Source organism: Erinaceus europaeus, chromosome 4, assembly GCF_950295315.1.
Source record: "Erinaceus europaeus chromosome 4, mEriEur2.1, whole genome shotgun sequence".
NCBI classification, from domain to species: domain Eukaryota; kingdom Metazoa; phylum Chordata; class Mammalia; order Eulipotyphla; family Erinaceidae; genus Erinaceus; species Erinaceus europaeus.
Window position 1 is genome coordinate 22,472,640 of NC_080165.1, and position 23,039 is coordinate 22,495,678.

The 23,039-nt window shown below is 53.5% G+C and overlaps 1 protein-coding gene and 1 long non-coding RNA gene across 3 annotated transcripts in view; both read right to left on the reverse strand.

Annotated features, from left to right (window-relative positions):
* The window catches only part of LOC132538011 (uncharacterized), a 447,435-nt gene that overhangs the window by 129,480 nt on the left and 294,916 nt on the right, over window positions 1-23,039 (reverse strand). The gene's annotated exons all lie outside the window — the stretch shown is intronic.
* CBX7 (chromobox 7) lies at window positions 311-22,174 on the reverse strand. 2 transcript variants are annotated; one of them, XM_007519304.3, is made up of 6 exons: window positions 21,938-22,174; window positions 19,580-19,623; window positions 10,148-10,213; window positions 6,320-6,386; window positions 3,446-3,797; window positions 311-3,152 (listed from the first exon to the last, which is right to left on the reverse strand). In XM_007519304.3, exons 1-6 carry the CDS (start codon window positions 22,004-22,006, stop codon window positions 2,995-2,997), a joined length of 756 nt encoding a protein of 251 aa, XP_007519366.1. In that variant the 5' UTR covers window positions 22,007-22,174; the 3' UTR covers window positions 311-2,994. The 2 variants fall into 2 exon arrangements, with proteins under 2 accessions (XP_007519366.1, XP_060044967.1); XM_060188984.1 differs by having other exon boundaries at window positions 3,446-3,518; window positions 21,938-22,161.

Consider the following 23,039-nt stretch of genomic DNA (forward strand, 5'->3'; position numbering starts at 1 on the left):
GGATCCAGAGTCCTAGGAGGGACTACCTAGGCCCCAGGGCAGAACACTTTTGGGGGAAACAGAGGAAAAGGTGGGCAACAGAAGCACCGCTGGGCCTCTGGAGTAAAAGGACCAGAAAGGTGGGTATTTCCACTTTCTCCCGCAACACCTGAATCACTTTTTACTATATGTCTGGAGGGTTCAGGAAAAATAACCTGTCCAAGGTCAAGGTCAGCAACTGACAGACCTGGAAGAGCTCCCACCTTTCTACTCTGGAGCTCTCTCTGCTTGGCTGTGATTCTATCAAATGAAGGCTCAAGTGTCCAAGGACTTTTGTTTAAAATCATCTTTAATGTATTTTTAATAATTTTTGCCTCATTTACCAGACAAATCATCTAAATAAATAGATGCTATACAGTCTCTTACCAGTATCAGTACAAAAATAAAACTGCACTCTGCATCACTCCAGCTCTCCCAGCGCACTCACTCAGAAAAGGCATGTGTTTGGATCACCTCACCCTCACCCTCACCCTCACCCTCCCAATACATTCATTTAGTCTGAACAAAGCTCGACGCTCATTCTGTGCAAAGGAAGCATTCTTGTGCTAAGCCCTGGAAGCCAGGCCGGCCGACTACAAAGCAAAAGCTAAACCACCTAAACAGAAGCATAGCGCCTTCTCCAGAGCTGGAGAGGAGAAAGTTGGCAATGGGGTTGGGTCCCTGTCCTGTGGGCAGTGTCATCTGGGCCCCAGGCAGGGGAAGAGTATTCTCCTGGCCCTCTCCCATCACTGAAGGGAAGTACCGTTGGGTCTACAGGCGGGGTTAGAGGAAGGAAAGGTGGGGTGGAGGGTGGGGGGCAACTCTAAGACCACCCCCACCCCAGAAAGTACTGGCCTGCAGGGGGATGGGAGGGGGGGTTCTTGCCTGCTTTGCACCCCAGCCACACCAGCCCACTGGAAAGAGGTCAGCATGTCACACCCAACTGCTCGTGGAAGTGTCTTGGGCAGGGAGAGGTCTTGCAACCCGTAGCCCTTCCCCCAGGGAGCTGGGTCACTGTAACTCCTGAGCCTGTCCCCCCAGCCCCCGGGGCTGCCCCTTCCAGAGAAGCAGAGAGCCTGCCCAAAGGGCCATAAAGGGCTAAGAGGCAAACCATGCCCTGCTCCCACAGACAGAAATGCAGCAGCCTCATCCCCCACCCCAAGACCCTCAACCCCCTAAATCTGAAATTGCACTGAGGCCCTGTGTCCTATGAGGGAGAGAGAGTGTGACTCCCACTGAAGATGACCAGTCACATCCTAAAGCCACAGGCCAAAGGCATCTAATTAGTGAGCCCTCCTCCCACCCACACCCTCTTCCAAGAAGAGTCCCCAGGTCCAAGCTGCTCTTCCTCCCCTAGAGTCCCCTCCCCTGCGGGAACCGCCCCCTAATGGAAGCACTAAATTGACCTGGACAACTAAGGACTAACAGGAGACCTGGGGATACAAGAATCTTGCCAGCAGAGTACCCCACAGAAATGGGGTACAGGCTGTCTTTGGTTTGGGAACTCAGGAGGAAGGGGTTGAGGGGAAGACTGTCCCTCTCCATTGCAGCAGGGATTCTGTCCCCTTCCTGGGGCAAAGCAGAGTAGAGACACTTCCCCATAGCCTGTGCCCTACTCTGATAAATGGAAGGGGGGGGTGCAGGCTTGAATGTGCTCCCATGGTGTCCCCCCAATCTGTTTCCCCTCCCTTCGAAGGCTGGGATAGGGGAGAAGTCACTCGTCCCCACCAGGGAAGCTAGGAATCCACAGGGCAGGTTGTGCAAACTAGAAAAGGAGTCCTGTGCCAGGGCGTGAGCTTGTGCACAGCCGGACCTACTGTGCAATGCAGCCTGGTCGTAGGAAGACATGGCAGAGGTGACCCCAGTAAAATAAGGTCAGTTACAGCCACAGCCACAGGTTTGGGGAGGTCAGGGAGGGGACACTGGCTGGGAAAAGGGTTCCAGCAGTCAAGGGCTGCCCTGAGGTGCTGAGAAGCTCCCTCCCTCCCTCCCACCAGCATTTGGGGTGGGCTGAGGAGGCAGGCAGAAAAAAGGGGACATGGGAGGGCTGAAAAGTCACCTGAGTCAAGAGAACAAGAGCCTCTCAGGGAAGAAGGCCAGGCAGGGGCTCTCACACATGTACTTGCTGGCAAACCTGGGCTGGCAAGGGAGGCCACAAAACTATGCCCATGTGCCAAGCACACAGCCCATGCTGCCCCCCACCCCAGGGAAACCTGACACTGAACTGAGCTGGACAGATCCTGTGGTATCGCGGGCGTGCAGGGGAGGGTGGCTATAGGGAACACACAAGTCCTTTAGAGTTGAGTCACCCTACATCCACCAGGTTAGGCCAGTCACCCACTGGACTCCACTGAGGATGTGTGTGCAGTAATGGGTTGAGTGGCATGGGGGCAGAGTATACATGAGGCATTTCACAGGCCAGGTGAGGGGGAGTGCTTGGCAGAAGGGGTTCACTTGGCAACACTCTAGGAAGACAGACACTCCCTAGAGGGCACCAGACAGGCCCCAGCAATCTCCAGCCCTTCCTCCTGCCTCTTTTCTCAGACCCTGTCAGTCTCCACACCCCACTGCAAAGCTGGAGTGGAAAGTTAAAAATAAGGACCCCTACTACCTTCCCCAAGGAAAAGGCAAATCCAGGAAGGCTGGACTAGGCTGCTTAAGGGAGAATCCGGATCCTCCTTCTCCAGAGTTCTGCATCTTGAGGGAAGAAGGGTGATGGAGGTATCCAAAGGGAGGGCGAGTGGCACCCTAACTGGCAAAACAATGCCAGGTCTCCCTATGCCTGGCCCCGAGGCCTCTCTGTAAACATCACTCACAGAGAAAGGGGCAGAGTAGGGGAGGGTTGGGATCTCCCCTGCTTCTTCTGCCCTGTATTTTTTAAAATAATGGCCCCACCCCACTCCCTTTCCCCATTTCTGGAAGTCCCCACCCCAAGCCCAAAAGAAAACAGTTTAAGAGTAAAAATAAAACGGTGATTCAGAACTTCCCGCTGCGGTCTCGGAAGAAGCCCTCTGCAGCCTGGGCCTCGCGGAACGTAACGGTGATGGAGTTGGCGGTGATATCGGTCACTGTCACTTCACGTGGAGGGAGCGCAGGTGTCCAGGGAGGGGGCCCCTCGGCCAGGTCTGCATCTGCTGTAGCCACGGGAAAAAGACAGACAGATGGGACCAGCACTGACAAGGAGGCAGGGAAGCCAGGTACAGGTGACAGCATGCAAACCCTGCTCCACCCCCTCGAACAGTGGGGACTCTCTCAGGCTGGGCCTGGAGACCTGGCACTGACTGTGAACAAGAGCCCTTCTGGAGCCGGACCACAGAAGGAGCTTGGGGCTCGGTGGCAGGGTCCCTGTAGGACCTGGGAGCACCCAGGCCCTCTCTGGGTTTGGGTACAGTTGAACCTGAGGCTTCTCAGCTGAGGGCCACCTTACCCTCCTCTTCGGGGGGCTGCTCAGCAGGCTCCCACTCGACGGCTGCCTGGAGGACATCTGGGGCCGGTGACTCCTGCAGGAAGAGCTCCCGTCGATGGCTGTGACTTTCCAGGTTGGGCCCGCGGGGCGGGAACTTCTTGCGTGAGAGCCGCAGGTACTTGTGGGCCTTGCGCGGCTTGCGGACCGGGAAGGGCAGGGTGGGCACCAAGGGGCCCTTGTCCACCAGCTCAGGTGCCCCCGCCTTGACCACCCCCTCGGGGCTCCCGCTGCCGAGTGGGCGCGTCAGGGAGAAGCAGAGCTTCTCCTTGCCCTTGGCCTTGTGGGAGCTCCGCAGGTCCATGCTGTACAGCTGCTGCAGGGGCAAGCCAGGGCACGGCGGGTCAGCCCTGCCTTCCCACCCATGGCCGCGCCTCGGCTCATGCTGCCTTCCCACCCCAAGTGCTTCCCCTGGGATGCCATGGCCCAGAGACAGCCACTGACCCAGCCAAGCCCACTGGAGAGAAGGCTGCTCAAACTGGCCTCTCAGGAAATGCCATCACCCCTGGGAGCGACCATCCAGCAAGGGATAAGGGGGCATAGGCATATTCCCTGGGCACATGGGAGGTAACCTAAACTTAAAACTGACCAAATCTTGATCTGCAAAGAGGATACACTACAAGAAAGGAATCTTGCAAAGGACCCCCAAAGCCCAAACAGCCAGTTCCCCAGGGACATGGAGTGAGGGCAGAGAGCTTTCTGGAGCGAGTTAGCCACGAAGAACACACAGCACTGGGGTGCACCATGCCCTATAGCCTGCTGACACCCCACACCCCTTGAGGGCACTCTTCTGCTCTCAGCCAAGGCCTAGTGCTCTCTGGCCCTACTCCCTGTGACTGCGCAGCTCACTTTTGCTAAAAAGTTGGAAGGCATGCTCTTCCAGTTTTCAAGATGGCTTTGCAAATTGGGGGAGGGCAGCTGGAGGGCACTAAAGTACTGATTTTGGAGGTATTTACACGACCCCAAGAAAGAGTCCTAATGCTAAGGAACTGGGAGAGCCTAAATGACTCTGGATGGTACCTTCTGCTGCCAACTGTCAACAAAGATCAAGAGCTCTCAGCAGCAGAGTGAGGCCGTCAGATGGGACCTGTAGGTCACGTATCTCCAAGCTTGGTCAACAGGCCACATGTGCAAGTTTCCATTTTCCAGTTCCAACTGCTAATGGTCAACATGGCGGTTGTCAGGAACACAGCCGAATGGTGAGGGGGTTGGGAAAACACTGTAATGCTAGGAGGACTTAGCCTAGACGCAGCTTACCAAAACATTCTCCTTCAGCCTGACTCAGAAAGCATCCACACAAGCCAGTGAACCAGTGTATCAGCTGTGAGGCAGATTCATCTTTGTCCTTAGCTACTAACAGGAGCAGCAGGCAAATCTAGATATCAGTCCAACCATACATGGAGTAAAGTACTGGCCACCTTCATTGTCAGTGAAAACTAAAGAAACTACAACAGTCATCCTCCAAGAGGGCCCAAAACTCATGTCTGATGTGTCCCCACGCACACCCGCAATACTATGAGTGGGGTTCTGGGGCTGGGTGATAAAGAAATTGTACTTCCTTATTCTCTCTTTCTGATCACCCACTCTGAAGAAGCCAGTAGCTGTCCTGTGAGGCACTCAGTCCCCACCCACCCCCCACCCCCCGACACTGAGAGTCCTAAGGAGAGTTTAAACAGTGAACAATCAGCCAATACCTAGCACTGACCACTAGGCACACGAGGATGCAGGTCAGCCTGGCCTAGTCCAGCTACCAGGTAAGTGTCAGCCTGTCATACACTATGACTGGAACGGAACCACTAGATAAACAGCTAACGCCCTTAGAGTTCCTGACCCACTAACACGGTCAGGACGCTGACTGGCTAGTTGCTTAGTTAGGGCCAACTCATTACACAGCAGTAGATGATCAATACACCTTTCCTGGAGTCTCAGTGTGTAAATCAGGTCAGATCAGCAAGGAACACTGAGTGGAGCTTAATGTGTAAAAGACATCTGGCAGGTGCTGCTTTCTTTCCTGGGGCTCAACTCACACCAAGTTCTGTGGACCATGCCCACTGCCCAAAAAAGGGCTATCTGTTCAGTTACCTACAATCGAGAGTGGAGAAGAGACTGACTGTATGCAGCTCACACTGCACATGGACCAGAAATCTTGTTTTCAGCTTACTGAGTGGGTAAGGGTGGGTCTTACTGGATTAAGAGTAGGTGTCCCTGGCATCCAGTCTCACAAATGAGGACAGTAAAACTCACAAAGGCTACGCTTGCCAGAACTACTCACTCCACCTGCTTTTCAGCAAAGACCGTGACATCAGCAAGTGCCCTCCTGAGCTGGGTAGCCTGGAATGTCAGTCCAGACCCCACCTGGAGAAGGAGACTTCACACTCAAAAAAAAATGTTGCTAGCACATTCCAAAGTTTTGGTTCTAAATTTCTAGGAGTCTCCATTTCTTTGATCCTAAAATTCCAGGATCCTGTGTTTCCTTAATTCCGTGTGTTTAAGGTTCTCAGACACTACATTTCTATGTGTTGGGACTTTAAACATCAAATAAATAAATAAAATTTGAAGCTTTCTAAATTCTAGGACCCTACTAGCCACATATCCGGCCCCTCCCATAAAGCATCTTCCACCCAGAAGTGCCCTTCCCACACTGCAGCTTTCCCCAATCCCTCCCCCATCAAAATCTACCCATGAGGTGCCCACCCTACAGTGCCCTGGGCGGCAATGGGGGTGGGGGAGGAGAAGGTTCAGCTCAACTAGGTGGTGCATATGTGTGTGGGTGGGGTGGGGTGGGCGGGGGAGTAGCCGGTGGGATATGTGGGTGGGCACCAGAGCTGATGGGGTTACCTGCAGCAGAAGCCGCTTGGGTTTCGGGCCTCTCTTCCTATACCCCGACGCTCGGTCTCTCTCCTCCCTGGTGTGCAAAGCAGATGGCAGAAGAAAAGGAAACACTGGTGACATTTAAGGGAAAGTAAGGCGTCCGCTCCACCCCACATTCTGCTGTCTATGGAGGAGACAGACATCCTCAATGGGTCAGTCCCCACATCCGGGGACAGGGCCTCCTCCCTACTGCTCTTCAGGTCCCAACATCCGGGCCTTTGGCCATCCCCTCTGACAATGGGAAAGGCATAGCCACTGGTCTCACAGCTGAGGTGAGACTACTTGGGAAGCGTGTCCAGAAACACAGGGGTCTCTTCTGGGTTTCAGGGTCATGCCAGCAAAACATCCCCAGAACAATGTTATCATTGCTTCCACCTTTAGGTACAGAAACCTGGAACATCCCAGGGGGTTGGTGAGAATGGGAGGGGTCCTTCTGTTAAGTGAAGCCATGTCCCATCTTCAATCACAAGAACCTGGGTTAAGAGGACAGGCTCCTACCGTGTCTGTGCTGCCTGGTGGGGGTACAGGGGAGAAAACTAATCTAAACTGAATTCCTCACAGCTGCCGCACTCAGCCATGCACCTCCCCACAGTCCAAACACACCAGACACCGGCAGGACCGCATAAGACCACACCGAAGAGACTTCCAGGACTTGCTGGGAAGAGTGGGAGGAATCCCAGTCATTGCCTGCTGCACCTTGCAGAGGCCCTGTGGCAGAGGTGCAGGGCAGCTGAAGGGATGTGGGAGCTAGTAGCCTGCGTGTCCTCCCTCACTCCTGTGTGGTCTTAGACCAGTCTTCACCTGAGCAAGTGCTGCTCCCACTGTCGGCCCTTTACATGGACAGCAGTCACCCAGAAGAGAAGGCCCTCAGGGAACATGCTATTCTAGACCCATTTCTGTCCTGGCTCACAGGACACTTTGGTGAACCACTTCAAGCTGGGCCTCAGTTTCCCTGTCTGACACACAGGTTTCCTTCTCGGCGGGTCACCAGGGCTCTTGGGAGGGCAAGAGAGGTACCTGGTATTTATCAAAATGTGGGGTAGATGGGGAATGTTATGCATGTACAAACTATTGTACTTACTGTTGAATGTAAAACATTAATTCCCCAATAAAAAATAAAAATAAAAAAATGTGGGGTAGAAAAGGTGAAATAATGAAGAGAGGAAGAGAAATAAAGGAAAAAATGGTGACGTGAGGGTCACATTCTTATGTGTTATTATTATCATCACCACATACAAGGCCCTGCACAAAACACTTCACCCCCCACAACCATGTCTGTGGTGGGCACTACTGCTCAGCCCAGTTCATAGTGGTGGAATCGAAGTACGTAGCAAATAAGTTAACTCATCCAATGCCAAAATCTGTCAATACTGACCACTGATGAAATCCATAACCCCCTCGATGCTGTGAGGTGCGGGGGCAACCTAGCTGTTCAGTCCTTGCCTACCTGGGCCTGGGCTGTCAGCCCTGAAGCCTCTACTACCACCTCCAGATTCTAGAGTCACACTACCCAGCAAACCTTCAGTGCCCTCTCAGGTCCTCCTAGCAACAGGGAGCCCACTGGACACCCACAACTGGCCTCCCGAGTTTGTTGAAAAGCCTACAAAGGACCAGGAAGCTACCACAGCAGCAGAGCCCAGGATACATGCATGAAGCCACAGACTGGAGCACCCAGAAGAGGCCAGAGCTGGCAGATACCTTCACATAAAAATAAAAATATCAACAAACAACAGGAAAACTTGCAAAGCAGGCACAACAGGTGTACCCTTGTACCCGTTTTTCACCAAATCTTGAGAGGAAAGTTCACACAGCAGATCTGTAAAGACCTCTGAGCGCCTCACTTGTTCTTTAACTACTAACTTTTCTTTCTTTTTCCAGAGAGAGAGAAGAGACAGGAAGAGCAAAGGGATGACAGTACCAGTCTCCTGCCATGGTATGCTCAAGTGGTGGCTAGGGCTTGAACACAAGGCCTCACACACAGCAAGGCATGCACTTTACCTTGTAAACTATCTCCCTGCCCCTAGTGGTTATTCCAGGTCATTCAAAATCATATCCAAATCCTCCCTCAGGATTACACGCCCTCCCTGAGCTGTACCCCAGTACCTTCAGCTTTCCCTACTCCAACTCAACCTCTTTACCCTCCTCTTCTCCCAAACATGTTTCCCCACTGTTCTCAAAACACAAGCCCTCTCCTAAGGACCTTCACATACACTTCTTTGTCCAGATGTCTTCCAAAATGCCACTGAACTCATCCCTTCAAGTGAGGTCTCCACATCTACCCACAGCCCTTCTCCTACCCTGTCCCGCTCAGTGTCTCCTGCTGTCAGCACCACCCGACAACAGGTTTATTTCTGTGCTTATTATTTCTCCTCTCTGCATTAGACAATGAGTCCCATAAGGGTATGGACACGTGAGGTTCTCTTCCAGCACTTAGAAGACAATTGAAAGAATAAGCTTGGGCTGAGGAAATACCAAAATGGTTATGCAAATACTTTCATGCATGATGCTCTGAAGTCCCAGGTTCACTCTTGGAAACCAAAATAAGCCAGAGCTGAGCAGTTGTCCAGTAAAAAAAAAAAAAAGTAGTTAATTTAACTATCTGATTGGACTGCCATTCATACAGCCCACATCAGTGGTGCCCATGTGCTTTCATATTCCTGTAATAACCAGAGTAGCACCATGAATCAACACTGATGAGCCCATTTCACAGGTTCAGAGGGAAAAAGCTTTGTCCAACATCCCAAAGCTGTTGAAGGACAGAGCCAGGCCTCCAGCACCTACCAAATACTCTCCTTACCAAAGTTTAGAACATTCCCCAGGATGTTCCCATTTGTCACAACCTTTCAGATCAAGGTCCCAAGAGAATCAAAACCAAACACAGGGGAACCAGAAAGAAGTTGTAAGAATTTTTTTTAAGGAAAGAGCATTGGGAACCTTGCTTTGGTTCAACAGTAGGAGCCCTCAATGGAGAGCACGGTGGAAGGTTCCTAGACGAGGCCCTTAGCTGGCAGAGCCTCACTTTCATCTGTCTCTGGTTACCAAATGGGGTCAAGGAAAAATGACTGCATGAAACAGTCCTGCATCGCAGTCAGTGGGTCAGGAAGAGGCAGAGAAAGAACTTGGGCTGCTTGGTAGCAGAGGGTTATGAAGCAAAAGGGAATGGCCAGACTGAGTTCAAAGGCCCCCGCCCCCCCAGGAGAAACTCATCCAAGGCTCCTACCTCAGATGTGTGTTCAGGGCCCATCACTGGCCCACCGGTGGTGCCCTGGTACAGGGGACACTGAGCCCGAAAGGCTCTGCCAGGGGTGGCACCACCCCACCAGGAGGTGGCCAGCAGTGCAGTGCAGCTCGAGTATATATTTCCTCCAAAGTTCCCCTGGCCTTGCTTGAGATACACCACACTTGCCCTCTGTTGGAGAGAGCTTGTCTAGGAAGAATCTCTCTCATCTGATGCCAAGGACATGTCTGATGCTGCCCCTCTCACACAGGGCATCTTTGTGAAGTTGTTTCTCATTTTTCATTGCAACAGAAGCCCTACACTGGGGGGAGCAGGCAGGCAGAATCAGAGCAAGTGTGACATGGGGTGACCTGTTTTACAGCAGAGAGACTGAGACTTAGGGAGGTAAATAACAACAAAGGAATCCCAGGCCCCCACATGCACACGGCATTCCTCTAGCTGCTGACTAAATCAGGCTGTTACCATGTCAGACCCCCACTCACTCAGGAAGATACTCCCTAAGAAACTGAAGAGCCCGCCTTACACCCAGCCCCAGCAGCAGGCTGAGGCCCCCTTACTTCTCTTCATAGGCCATGACCAGGCGGGGGTCCAGGATGTGCTCTTCTGGCTCCCATGTGCTGTACCTATGGAGAGAAGTGAGAGGTCAGAGCGGCCATGCTACCCCATTCCAGCATTCAGATGCCTCTTGTGCAGACCCTTGCCACCCCTGGCCCAGCATAACTATCACCTGGACTCTGGAACTATCCCTGGCTGCCCAGGCTAGATTGGCAGCCTCTTAGAGACTCCAGGGACACCAGAACTCTGCTTGTTCTGAACACCAAACATAGCACTCTACGAATGGCTGTGCCTGACTCCAGTAGACCCCAGGATTACCTCAGAAGCATGGGGAGCCTGGAAGAGAACAGGGGCCTTAAGTCCCAAGATTCCCCTTCCTAGGAGGCAAGAGCATGCAGTGAGCAGGAGGGGCTCTGGAGCCAGACTGCCAGGGTTGAAATCCTAGCTCTATGCTTCCTCGCTGCACCACCTTCAGCTACGTACTTGGCATTGCTTTGCCTCAATTTCCATACCTGTGCAAGACTTCTGTGCTGACTAAACGCTCTCAGGTATCTAAGTGCTCACAGTGGCACCTGGCAGGCAGGCAGGAAATATGCTTGTGACTGTCACCATTCCTACCCCGTTCAAGTCTCACCCAGAGCCAGCCACAGGGCACAGCTGCTCCCTCCCCCCTGGGTGCACATCTGTGCCACCATGGCCAGATCTGAAGGGCCCTGGTCTCTGGCCTGTACAGCAGGAATTTGGCAGATGATTAAGAAGTGAAAGCACAGTTTCCACAGGGGCCAGAGAGCACCCCCTGCTGGAAGCAACCTGGGGAGCAGCAGCTACATCCCTCCACCTGCACTGCTACTCTGTGGAGTTTTTAAGACCTCTTTAACTACATTCCGCATGTGGCAGAGAAAGGGAGAGCGAAATGCCAGAGCACCACTACAGTACATTGTTGTTTTCGCCGGGCTGGCTTCACGGGCGGGTAACAGACGACCAGGGACTCATGGTTGAGCTGTAGGCAGTATCTCTTGATTCATGCAGGACGCAGCACAATCTAAACCGAGCTAAGCTAAACTCAAGGTACCCTAAAACTCACAATGCTGTCTTTATATATACTTGCCAAGTAGGGTGGAAACAGGATGTGACATAGAGAGGGTGGAGAGAAAAGTGACTGGTGAAAATCAGAGTGTGACAAGGAGGGGGCGGAGCAGGCGAGAATCCTATCACTGAACCACCAATGCCCTGGGGGGAGGGTGGTGCTTGTTAACAGTGGTTATGTAAATAGAATGCAGTGGTTATGTAAATAGAATAGTGTTAAGCAGGGGGGATTTAAACCAAATGAAACAGAAGGGGTCTCATGCATACCAACAGTACATGTGGTGCTAGGGATTGAACTGGGTACCTCAGGCATATGCAAATTTAACATTCTACCATGGAGCCATTTCCCCAGCCACCAATAAATAAATAAATAAATAAATAAATAAATAATTGATAGCGAAATAAAGAGAGAGAGCACATGAAACAGTCCCATCATCCCTGCAGTCATACTCTTTATGTCTCTGTTGGGCTTCTATGGTGGTAGGAACTGAACTAGGACCTCATGCATACAAGGAAGGTACTCTATAACTAAGTCACCTCACTTCTCTCTAAGTAACTTTTTTTTAACTTTTAAAAAATATTTATTCCCTTTTGTTTATTGTTGTAGTTATTATTGTTATTGATGTCATCACTGTTGGATAGGACAGAGAAAAATGGAGAGAGGAGGGTAAGACAGAGAGGGGGAGAAAAGCGACTGCTCTGCAGGTGGGGAGCGGGGGGAGGGGGGGGGGCTCGAACTGGAATCCTTACACTGGTCCTTGTGCTTTGCACCACCTGCGCTTAACCCACTGTGCTACCTACCACCTGACTCCCTTAAATAACTTTCTTTTAAAACAAACATTGAGCAGGCATACATAGCATAATGGCTACTCAAAGAAACTCTCACACCTAAGGTTCCTAAGTCCCAGGTTCAATCCCCACACCACCATAAGCCAGAGCTGATCGGGGCTCTGGTAAAAAACAGGGGGCCAAGTGGTTAGCGCACATGGTGCGAAGCACAAGGACCGATATAAAGATCCCAGTTCGAGCTCCCAGATCCCCACCTGCAGGGGGTGTCGCTTCACAAGCAGTGAAGCAGATCTGCAGGTGTCTGTCTTTCTCTCCCTCCCCTGTCTTCTCCTCTTCTCTTGATTTCTCTGTCCTACATAACAACAGCAATACCAACAATAACAATGGGAAAAATGCCTCCAAGAGCAGTGGATTTGTAATGCAGGCACCGAGCCCCATCGATAATCCTGGAGGCAATAAATAAATAAAACATGGCGGTCGGGTGTGGCAGGCAGTGGTGCACGCAGTTGAGCATACATGTCACCATGCACAAGGACCACTGGGCCCAAGTCCCCAGTCCGCACCTGCAAGAGGCAAGTCTCACTAGTGCTAAATGCAGATGTCTCTCCACCCCCTCAATTTCTCTCTATCCTACAAATAAGTAAAAATTAACAAATAAAATATAATAAATAAATAAGCAATTTTGGTGCCTGAGGCTCTGAGCTCTGGTTAAAAAAAAAACACAACACTAACACTGTATAAATAGAAAACCCGGCATCACTCACCACAAAGACACTAATGAATAAAAATAATTATAAAAGTAGATGTGTGTACACATGCATGCACACACGTACACAGGTGTGTGTGGGTAGGTAGGACCAAATATGAGAAAGGGAGAAAGGGTTCTTGCCAGTGCTGCATTTGGATCAGCGGCGGAGTGCAAGGCTCGCACCCATGAGGCCCTACAATCAGTATCTGAAATGGCATATGCTGGAGTGATGCTCTGGTTCTCTCTTGCTAGACAAATAAGTCAGTCTTAGAAACTGTAACAAAGGAGTGACAAGAGGCAGAAGAGACAGAGCAGAGCCCGCACTCCCTCCCAAACACTGGCAGTCAGCGCAGAATACTGTGCGATCAGACAGTGGTGAATCCGGATTGCAGCCAGTTCCACAGAAAGACTCCTCTCCTTTTCTCAGTGACACTTCTGCACACCTGCTCCCTACTGGGACCTGAGTCTCCAGAGCCACACCACGACGACCTTATAGTCCTCAAGCGCCACAGGCCCAGCTTGAGCAGGGACAGTCACACCTTCCTGTGCATCTTCTGAGCTCGATGCCAGCACCTGCACTGTATCCCTTAAGAGCCAGGTCATCCTCTCTAACTCTCCTCCTGACAGGCCTTCTGTCTTACCCCCAGCAGAATGAACTGCTCTCACCCTCGCTGCTGCATGTGGCACCTGTCATTCCTCAATCCAATTAGGCTCTGGCCTGCAAATTATGACCCTTTCCCAGACAGCCGGGCCCAGGCCAGGGTCCCTAGTTTCTCTGGGAAAGATAATAGAAACCACTATAAAATCTTACCCACCCAAAAGAAATGCTAAAAGTGAAACCGGGTTTTTTGTTTGTTTGTTTGTTTTAACAGGTTGGGTAAAGTCCAAACTATTTATAAAGCAAGCAGAGGTTGGCAGAAAACTCAAACCTCTCCTCTGCCCACCAGCAAAGGCTGCATTTCCTCCCCTGTAACTAGTAACAAGAAAAGGCAATTTTGTGTTCCTCCTGTGGCATCTGCTTGCACCTTTCTCTCCAGTTAAAATGTTTCTACAGTTCTGGTTTTCTCTGCCCTGCCCACTTTGCCAGTGATGTGCCCTTTCTTGGTACTGCTGTTGTAGCTGCTGTGTGGTTCAAGCAAGTCATTAGCCTTCTCTGAACCTTCGGCTTCTTCATATTAAGAATAATCATCCTGGGAGTCAGGTGGTAGTGCAGCAGGTTAAGCACAGGTGGTACAAAGCGCAAGGACTGGTTTAACAATCCCAGTTCGAGCCCCCAGACTCCCCACCTGCAGGGGAGTCGCTTCACAGGCAGTGAAGCAGGTCTGCAGTTGTCTATCTTTCTCTCCTCCTCTGTCTCCCCTCCTCTCTCGATTTCTCTCTGTCCTATCCAATGACACCAACAACAACAATAATAACCACAACAATGATAAAAACAAGGGCAACAAAGGGGAAAAAATGGTCTCCAGGAGTAGCGGATTTGTGGTGCAGGCACCGAGCCCCAGCAATAACCCTGGAGGCAAAAAAAAAAAAAAAAGAATAATCATTTTATTCTTAGCTTAAGAATAACTCATCTTGTGGTCCAGGAGGTGGTGCAGTGATAAAGCTTTGGACTCTCAAGCAGGAGGTCCTGACTTCAATCCCCGGCAGCACATGTGCCAGAGTGATGTCTGGTTCTTTCTCCCCCTATCTTCCTCATTAATAAATAAATAAAATCTTAAAAAAAAAAAAAAAAGAATGAATAACTCATCTTGTGGTCCAGGAGGTGGCACAGTGGATAAAGTGCTGGACTCTCAAGCATGGGGTCCTGAGTTCAGTCCCTGGCAGCACATGAACCAGAGTGATGTCTTGCTTTCTCTCTTCCTATCTTTCTCATTAATAAACACAATGTTAAAAAAAATAGTAATAACTCATCTTACAAGTAAGAGGAAGGTGCCAGAGCATGACCACCCCCACCATATTCAGAACACCCTTATGGTAGGCTACCCCCATATGTAGATGAAGAAACTGAGGTACAGATGGCGAACTGCATTGCCACGGTCACTGAAATGGCCAGCGGCCAGTCTGTGGTTGGAACTCAGTTGAACCTTGTTCAGTCTCTACTTTCAGGTCCCTCATGTATCACCAAAATAGTGCCAAACAGGCTGCTCACTTGACTGAGGGTATCCCTAGGAGGGAGTCACTGACTGACCCCATCCTCAGTGTCTGAGCAGGCACATGGTGGTTGCACAGAAAGCGCAAGTGGCCCAGAGATCTGGAGCAATGGGTGTGAGTCACAGGCAGGAGACTTGGACCTGTTCTGTACTGGGGCCAGCTGTGGCCTCACCCTCTCGGACACCCTCCTTATCCCGGAAGTCGATGCCAGTGGCGCCCACCAATGGTGAGCCACAGGCCACAGCCGCCCTGTGACTGCCCTACAGCTGGACACAGGTGGGACAGAAATACGCAGCCCACCGAATCGCGGGAGCGCGCTGGAGGGGCGGAGGGCTCTAGCATGGCCCCGCCCCCTAGAGCCAGCCAACGCCGAGGTGCGTGCGCAAGATTAGGCTCCAACCAATGGGGAGCGGGGGCGGAGCCCTGCCTGCCCGCTGAGAGGTAAACACGACCACGTGATCGCCGCCCCGCCCCCCCCTCCCCCAGCTGGGTAAACAGGCCGGCCTGGGCCTGCTCCCTATGGCGCCTACCTACCCCAGCCCTAATCAAAAGCCCCCAAATAATTCCGCTTTGGAGGCTGTGAGTCGCAGGTGCGGTGCAGTCACTAAATAGTACTCGTTTTTATAATTAATGCAAGACTGGGTGTGTTAATCCTTGCGAAGCACTAAGATCTGTGTGGCACATGATAAAGGAAATTAGCATTAACTAAATCAATTTCAGAAACCTAGCAAGGGACACTTGCTTACTGAGTAGGGCATATGCCTTGTCTTGCGCACGGCCCAGGTTCGTGCCCTTGCACCAAATAACAGGTGCTGTGGTACCAGAAGAGAATCTGGTCTTGTGTTCTCTCCCTTTACTGAATGAAAAACCACCTGAAGCAGTGAAGTCCTGCCCTGGCGGAGGAAACCAGGAGAGAGAAGCCTAGAAAACACACAAAGCTGCCAGAACTTCCCCAGTTCCGAAGGAGGAAGAAACGCCTCTGCCCCTGGCACTGTACTCTGAACCTTTTCAGGTCCAGGGCAGCCTTCAGAAGGGCCCTAGAAGGGTGGAGCCTCATTTTCCAAGTGGAGAAGTGAAGGCGTTGAGAAGCCTAGGGCTTTGCCCTGAATCACAGGACAGGTAAATCTTCAGTTCCAGCTCAAAAGCAGCCCATTCAGACTTGAGTGCTTCCTTTGTTGGCAGCAAAGACAGACAGCCACAGGATATGCCTAAGTGGCGTGCTGATCCAGAGACAGAAGACCCAAGAATGTTTTGCTAATTCTCTATCCCCATCCCCCACAACCCCCACAGGAAATCTTATGGTCTGGGAGGTGGGAGACAAACCCACAGTTTATCACCCCAAGACAGAGCTTACAGGATGTTTTCCATGCATATGCAGATAACTTTGCGAATTCCTTTTTCTTTAAATTGCAAAGTTCTTTGTTCTGTCATTCCCGCCTAAATTTATTACCCCCTTTACAACCTCAAAGGAATGACCAGAAGACAGGTTTGGATTCTGTGCTACCCCCTCATTAAGGTTTGTCTTTTCTCTTGCTAATATCTCTGATACCAGTTTAGTTATTTTCCAAGCTATGGAGCTAGAATAGTAGAGGGAAATAGGCTTCCTCCCCAATAATATTCAATTGGCCAGAAAGGCAACACACACGATCTTGGAAGAGATCTTGGGTCACCTTGGATGGATTTGGTTGTTTTACAGGGGTTCGGTTCCAAACTCTGGGACCAGGCAGCCAGAAGTTCAAACCCTCCCAGCTTTATGGCCCTGGACAAAGACTCCTCTGCTAGGGAGTCAGTCTCTCCATCTGTAAAATAGATTGCCACAAGACAATTAAATGAGGGGAAAAACACACACACACACACACACACACATATATATATATATATATATATGAAGAGGAAACAAGAGACCTACTGATCACTGGTAACAGATTAAAAGATGGGGTGGTGGGAGTAGGACTGTAACACAGCAGGCTAAGCGCAGGTGTCACAAAGCGCAAGGACCAGCGTTAAGGAACCTAGTTCGAGCCCCCAGCTCCCCACTTGCAGGGGAGTAGCTTCACAGGTGGTGAAGCAGGTCTGCAGGTGTCTATCTTTCTCTCCCCCTCTCTGTCTTCCCCTCCTCTCTCCATTTTTCTTTGCCCTATCCAACAATGATGACATCAATAACAACAACAACTACAATAAAACAAGGGCAACAAAAGGGAATAGATATTTTTAAATTTTTTTTTTTAAAGATGGGGTGGTATTCACAAGTGGGAAAGGAAGCCTTTCCAAATGGGGTAACCACAGTCCTAGGCAGTTGCAATGAATATGAGGTATCTGAGTCTCTGTAGGGATGAGCGCATCAGTAGCTGATGATCTAAACATCTGCTTCTACATATCCCCGGGCCTCACCCTCTGCCACAGAAGAAGAAATATAGTCCTCTGCCCCATCTGCTGGGTAGGAAGGCCAGCCATTTGTCTGTTGTCGGGGAGAAGAAAAGGCAGTTTGTAAAGCATGCAGGGCCTGGCACTGAGTATTTCTCTAAATCAGTTTCTGTTCAGATAAACTTTCCTGACCAGGGTGAACAAGAAGCCTGACTCCCCAACATGGAGGCTGGCACTGCCTGCCCTGGCCTGGAAGGAGCAGCACTCAGGTGCCCACTCCCCACCCAGCTTCTGGCCCTCCTCCCCAAATAAGCCCCGCCCATGGCCAATAAGTTTCCAAGGAAGCAGCCCTTCCTGCTTCTCACCTGACTAAACCTTTCTTCCCCCAACTGAGTGGGGATGATTTGGAATGACACCTGCCTCACACAGGGGTACCGTTATGACATAATGTGGGTACCACATGGCACTGGCTGGCAGCTATTCTTGTAATGGCCACCGCATTCTGGGCCTCAGCTTCCACATCTGAAAAATTAGAGGGCTGGTCTAAATGCTTTCCAAGACTACTCTGCACTCCTACAAAGGATGGATTCCCCAGGGCTGTGATGGTTTGGCGCTCCTGCTGTTGAATTTTCTAGCAGTAGCAAACATTTACTAAAAGCTTCATCTGGACTGGTCATGTACCAGGGGCTCAGTATCTACCACTCAGTATCATCACAAGGATGCTGCCGTGGAGGCTTTATTATTCCAATTAGAAAATTAAGAAATAGAGGGCCAGTGAGTTGGAGACCTGGCCAGGAGCTCACAGCTGTCAAATGGGCAGCCAGTCCAGGCACCCACAAAGTGTGGGGGAGCCAGGGATGGTGTTCTAGGTCATCTGGTCAAACAGGAGTCTCAGAACCCCCTGGGGAAGGGTCACAAAAGGTAGTCCTAAGACTTCATCAAGCCTCAGTCTGTTAAGAAACCACAAAACCCAGGGAAAGGTGGGGTGGCCTCAGGCTAGCAGAAAGGCAGAGGGGCTGTTCCCAAGGCTGGGAGTGTCAGAGAGGACAGTCAGCAAGTAGTGCTGGGGACCACACTGACTCAAGGTCTGCAGGGCAGAGAAGCCAAGGGAGTGGGCGAGCACCCAGGCAATTAGCACTCCTGCTGCCCACCCACTTTAGCTAGTGCTCCCTCCCCCCCCACCCCTCTAAGTCTACCTCTCCTCTACTGTGTGGAGGAGGGACTGGCATAGGAACAGCAAGAGTGAATGGGAGTATGACCTGCCTGGCCTGCCACCAGCCCCCTGAGCACCCAGGCCTTCCACTGCAGGGCGAGAGAGGAGAGCACAGCCTGGACGGCCAAACCCATCTTGCAGAGAGGGAAGCTGGGGCAGCATGGACTGTTTCCCTCAGCTGTCGCTCCCCAGCGTGGCCCTGAGATACTCTCAGGACCCAATACAGGGTCAACCCCCAGCCCAGCACAGAAGAGCCCTGGCACAGCAGGGGCTCTCCACAGGGGACTGATTTCCAGGAGGCCTCCAGAGGTAGGATGGGGGCGGGGCACCCAGAGGCTAATGGGAGGCCCCAGAGCTTGCTCATTCCCTGTCCCTGGGGCACTGCAAGGCAGTGATTGGTTGGTGAGAAGCTTCCTCACTGGGACTCAGCAAGAGAGGAACAGCAACTGGAACCTAATTTCCTGCCTCCAAACTTGGAGACGGGGTGGCACAGGAGATACCTGAAAATGGGCAGGTATGGTTCAAGTCCCACCTCTGCTTCCAGTGGCTGTGTGACCTCAGGCAAGCTGCTTACCTTCTCTGAGCCCATCCCTCATCTTTAAAAGCCAGAACCCTGTCTGCCTCAAAAGCTATGTGGGAGCCTGCTCTGTAGACCAGAGTGTGCTCTCCAAAGGCCAGGAGGACTTGAGCTCTTTCCCGAACACCATGGCACTGAGGCTGCAGGCTCTGCTGGCTAGACTTGGCCAGATCCACACACATCAACCCCTTCTGTACTTGTGAGGCTCCGGGGCCCCTCCACTGAGTCTGTGGTCGGTCACCCATAGAGCTGAGACACTGGGCCATCACCTCCCTGGTGCCAGAAGAGGCCATGATGAGCCCCAGGGAAAAGTGAAGCTCGGCCCACCTTGGTGTCATGTGCACTAACCCCATCAGCTGGCAGAGGGGAAACTGAGATACAGGGAAGTGGGTATTTAACCAAGGCCCACTGGTCAAGTGCTAAAGCAGCAGAAGCTGAAAGTTAGGTGGGATAGAGGGCAAGAGGCTGGGCCGTACGGGCAGGACAGACACACATAGAAGCCTTACTTTGGGGGCCATCCTTTCCACTTCACCAGATATTCCACTTTACCCTGGAAAGAGAAAGAAGCAGACATGGTGAAACACACAGCTCCTCTGACATCCACCCCCAACAGGAAAGCCGAGCACCAGCCCAACAGATCCAGGCAACTCCCCACCAATCCTACTCCAATCCAGAGACCCCAGGAAGCCCTCTCTGCTGCTGTACAGAAGGTGATCTGGCCCCAGACCTCTGGGGTTCCTGTGGTAGTTGAGGAAATAGACTGCATGGCTCCATACCTGGGAGAGGCTGCCAGACCCCCACCTTCAGAGGACAGTCACCCCTCTCTCTGTTAGAAAGCAGAGCCCACCTCCCTGTTTTCTCCATAGTTAACAGAAGTCTTTAAAAAGTTTCCAGTCATGGTCTGGGAGGTGGTGCAGTGGATAAAGCATTGGACTCTCAAGCATGAGGTCCTGAGTACAATCCCTGGCAGCACATGTACCAGAGTGATGTCTGGTTCTTTCTCTCCTCCTATCTTTCTCATTAATAAATAAATGAAATGTTTTTTTTAAAAAAAGTTTCCAGTCCAGGGAGCTGGCTCTGTGGATAAAGCACTGGACTCTCAAGCTTGATCCCCAGAGTCGCATGTGCTGGAGTGATTCTGTGGTTCTCTTCCCCGTTCTGGTTAATAAACACATGAAATTTCCAGTCCAACCTCACCTCATGAATGTAACCCCTCCACACCAATTTTAAGACTAGAACATGTCACCTCCCTAAAGAGGCCTTCCTTGCCACCGTTCCTCCAGTCCCATGGTCCCTTCTGCACAGCCCCAGCAGAAAGCACCCAAACTGATCTCCTCCCTTCAGTGTGTGTTCCCTGCTAGACTGCAAGCTCTTCGAGGGGAAGGCGGTGTCCCTTCCATGGGCTCAGAATGGTGGCCGGTGCATAACCGCTCCTCCATAAACTAGGACTGAATGCACCTCCAGTGTCCCCTGCACTTCCTTGTAACTGAGCAAAAAAGGGGTGAAACCCTGGGCGGGTGAGGAAGTGGAGGGGCAGCCCCTACTTGACAGTTGGGCCAGGGTCAGCACCCACCTTGTCCCAAGCTGCCAGGGCTAACTTTGCTCCCAGTGAATGAGGAGGAAAATTGTCAAAACCTGAGCTCCTGCTCTACCTCCATGTCTAACTTGCCCTGTGACCTTGGCAGGGTCGCTTTGCCGCCTCTGTCATATGGGAGGAGATGGCCTCTAAGACCTCCCCCTGCCCCAGGGGGTGCGGGAGCACCCGAGGGAAAGGCAAGCAAGGTGGTAAGCGCCTGCCTGCAGAAACTGACCCAGAGTCCAGCATCCCCAAGCTCAGCCTGGGCCGAACACCCTGCGCACATGCAGAGGCAGAGCGGACAAGCAGCAGGCGGAGTGGACAGACAGCAGGCGGAGCGGACAAGCAGCAGGCGGAGTGGACAGACAGCAGGCGGAGCGGACAAGCAGCAGGCGGAGTGGACAGACAGCAGGCGGAGTGGACAGACAGCAGGCGGAGTGGACAAGTAGCAGGAGGAGCGGACAGACAGCAGGCGGAGCGGACAGACAGCAGGCGGAGTGGACAGACAGCAGGCGGAGTGGACAAGCAGCAGGAGGAGCGGACAGACAGCAGGAGGAGTGGACAGACAGCAGGCGGAGTGGACAAGCAGCAGGCGGAGTGGACAGACAGCAGGCGGAGTGTACAGGCAGCAGGCGGAGTGGACAGACAGCTGGCGGAGTGGACAGACAGCAGGCGGAGTGGACAGACAGCAGGCGGAGCGGACAGTCAGCAGGCGGAGCGGACAGACAGCAGGCGGAGCGGACAGACAGCAGGCGGAGCGGACAGACAGCAGGCGGAGCGGACAGACAGCAGTCGGAGCGGACAGACTGCCGCCTCCTGAGCCCCGGGGATGCGCAGACCGGGAGGCGGCTGGGGGCAGGGAAAGCGGGGGTGCGCGGGGCGGCGGGAGGGCGGAGGTGGGGGCCTGGCGGGAGGTGGGTCCGAAAGGTCACAATCCAGCAGGAAGGCGGCTGCTCCCAAGTTCCGTCCCGTCGCCAACTTGCGAGCGGCCCTGGGGACCAGGAGTCCAGAGTCCGGAGTTCGAGACCCGGCCCCGCCGCCGGGGCCCCAGTCGCGCGAGTTCGGAGCGAGGCCGGGCTGGCGCTCCGTGGCGCAACTCCCTGCGGCCCCGACCAACAACTTCTAGTCCACTCGCCTACAAGGCGGCGGGGAAACTGAGGCAGGGCCCGGGGAGCCGAGCCCCAAGCGCGGGGCCGCCGGCACCCCGGCCCCTGGCCCCCACCCCCGGCGCCGAGGGGCCGCGGCGGGGACCCCACTGACGTCCCGGAGCCGCCCCGGGCTGCCTCACCTTCCGCACGCGCTTCTTCCGGATGCTCTCCACCGCGAACACCTGCTCGCCGATGGCTGACAGCTCCATGCGGGGCGGCGAGCGAGCGGGCCCGGGGCCGGGCCGGGCCGGGGGCGGAGCTGCGGGGCCGCGGCTGCGGCGCGCGATGCTCGGGCCGGCGGGGACCCCGTCACCCTCGGCCGGGCGCGCACGCGCACGCGCACGCGCGCACACCCCCTCGCGCTCCCTCACGCCGCCGACGTTCCATATTTGAACCTGCGCAACGTTTTCCTCCGCGCGAGCGAGGGAGCGAGCGCGCGGGGCGGGGCGGGGGCTCGGCGGGCGCCCGCAGGTCACGCCCCGCCCCCCAGGCCGCAGCCCCGCCCCCTGGAGCCCCGCCCCTCGGGGGGCCGCACGCCGGCGGCCCGCGGGACTTATTTGGCGCGTACGTCGCCCTCCTGGCCGAGACGCCGCGGGATGCTAAGGTCCCGGCGCGCTTCCTCGAGTCCCAGTCTGCATGACGGGCCGGAAGCGGCGCGGTCGGGCTGGGCTGAGCCAGCAGCCGGCTGGGCGCGGACGCCTCCCGCCCCACCGCCCGCGAAGGAACCCCGGGGGGTTCGCGGACCCTCCGCGCCAGGGGACGGCCCCCCACCTGTCGCCGCGTCTCAGGCACCGGGTCGGTCTCGGTCCCGCAGCGGCGTGCTTGGGCCGGTGCTGAGCCGGCGCCTCCACGTGCGCGCGTCTGTTTTTCCGTCCGTGGGGCGGCGAAGGTGCTGGGACCCGGCGCTGCCTCGAGGTCCCCATTGGCCGCAGCCCGAGCTTAGGGGCACTGGACGCGGGTTTTGTCGCCACGCCGGGCGGCCCGGCGGCCCGGCTCGTTCGGACCGCAAAGAGAACCTGCCCCGGGGAGGGTGCAGCTGCTGGGGAGCTGGACTTGCAACCTGGGGTTCCCGGAGCCCCAGCCCCGCATATGGCAGAGAGGTGCTCTGGTTACCTCTCTCAAGCTTGTGAAATAAAATATTTGGGGGGCCTTCCATAGCTCCCTGTTCCTCTCGGAATAAAATCTAAATATTTATCACAAGCGCGCCAGGGAAAAAATTGCCCGTTTTTCCTGTCATTTAAC

Bases quoted from the DNA above. Each gene is read 5' to 3' on its own strand.
- CBX7 (XM_007519304.3), bottom strand. From the start codon at position 22,006: ATGGAGCTGTCAGCCATCGGCGAGCAGGTGTTCGCGGTGGAGAGCATC. The intron at 10,214-19,579 runs GTAAGGCTTCTA...TTCTCTCCATAG, and splicing joins TGGAAAGGATGGCCCCCAAA to GTACAGCACATGGGAGCCAG. The intron at 3,153-3,445 runs GTAAGGTGGCCC...CCGTGGCTACAG, and splicing joins GCAGCCCCCCGAAGAGGAGG to CAGATGCAGACCTGGCCGAG.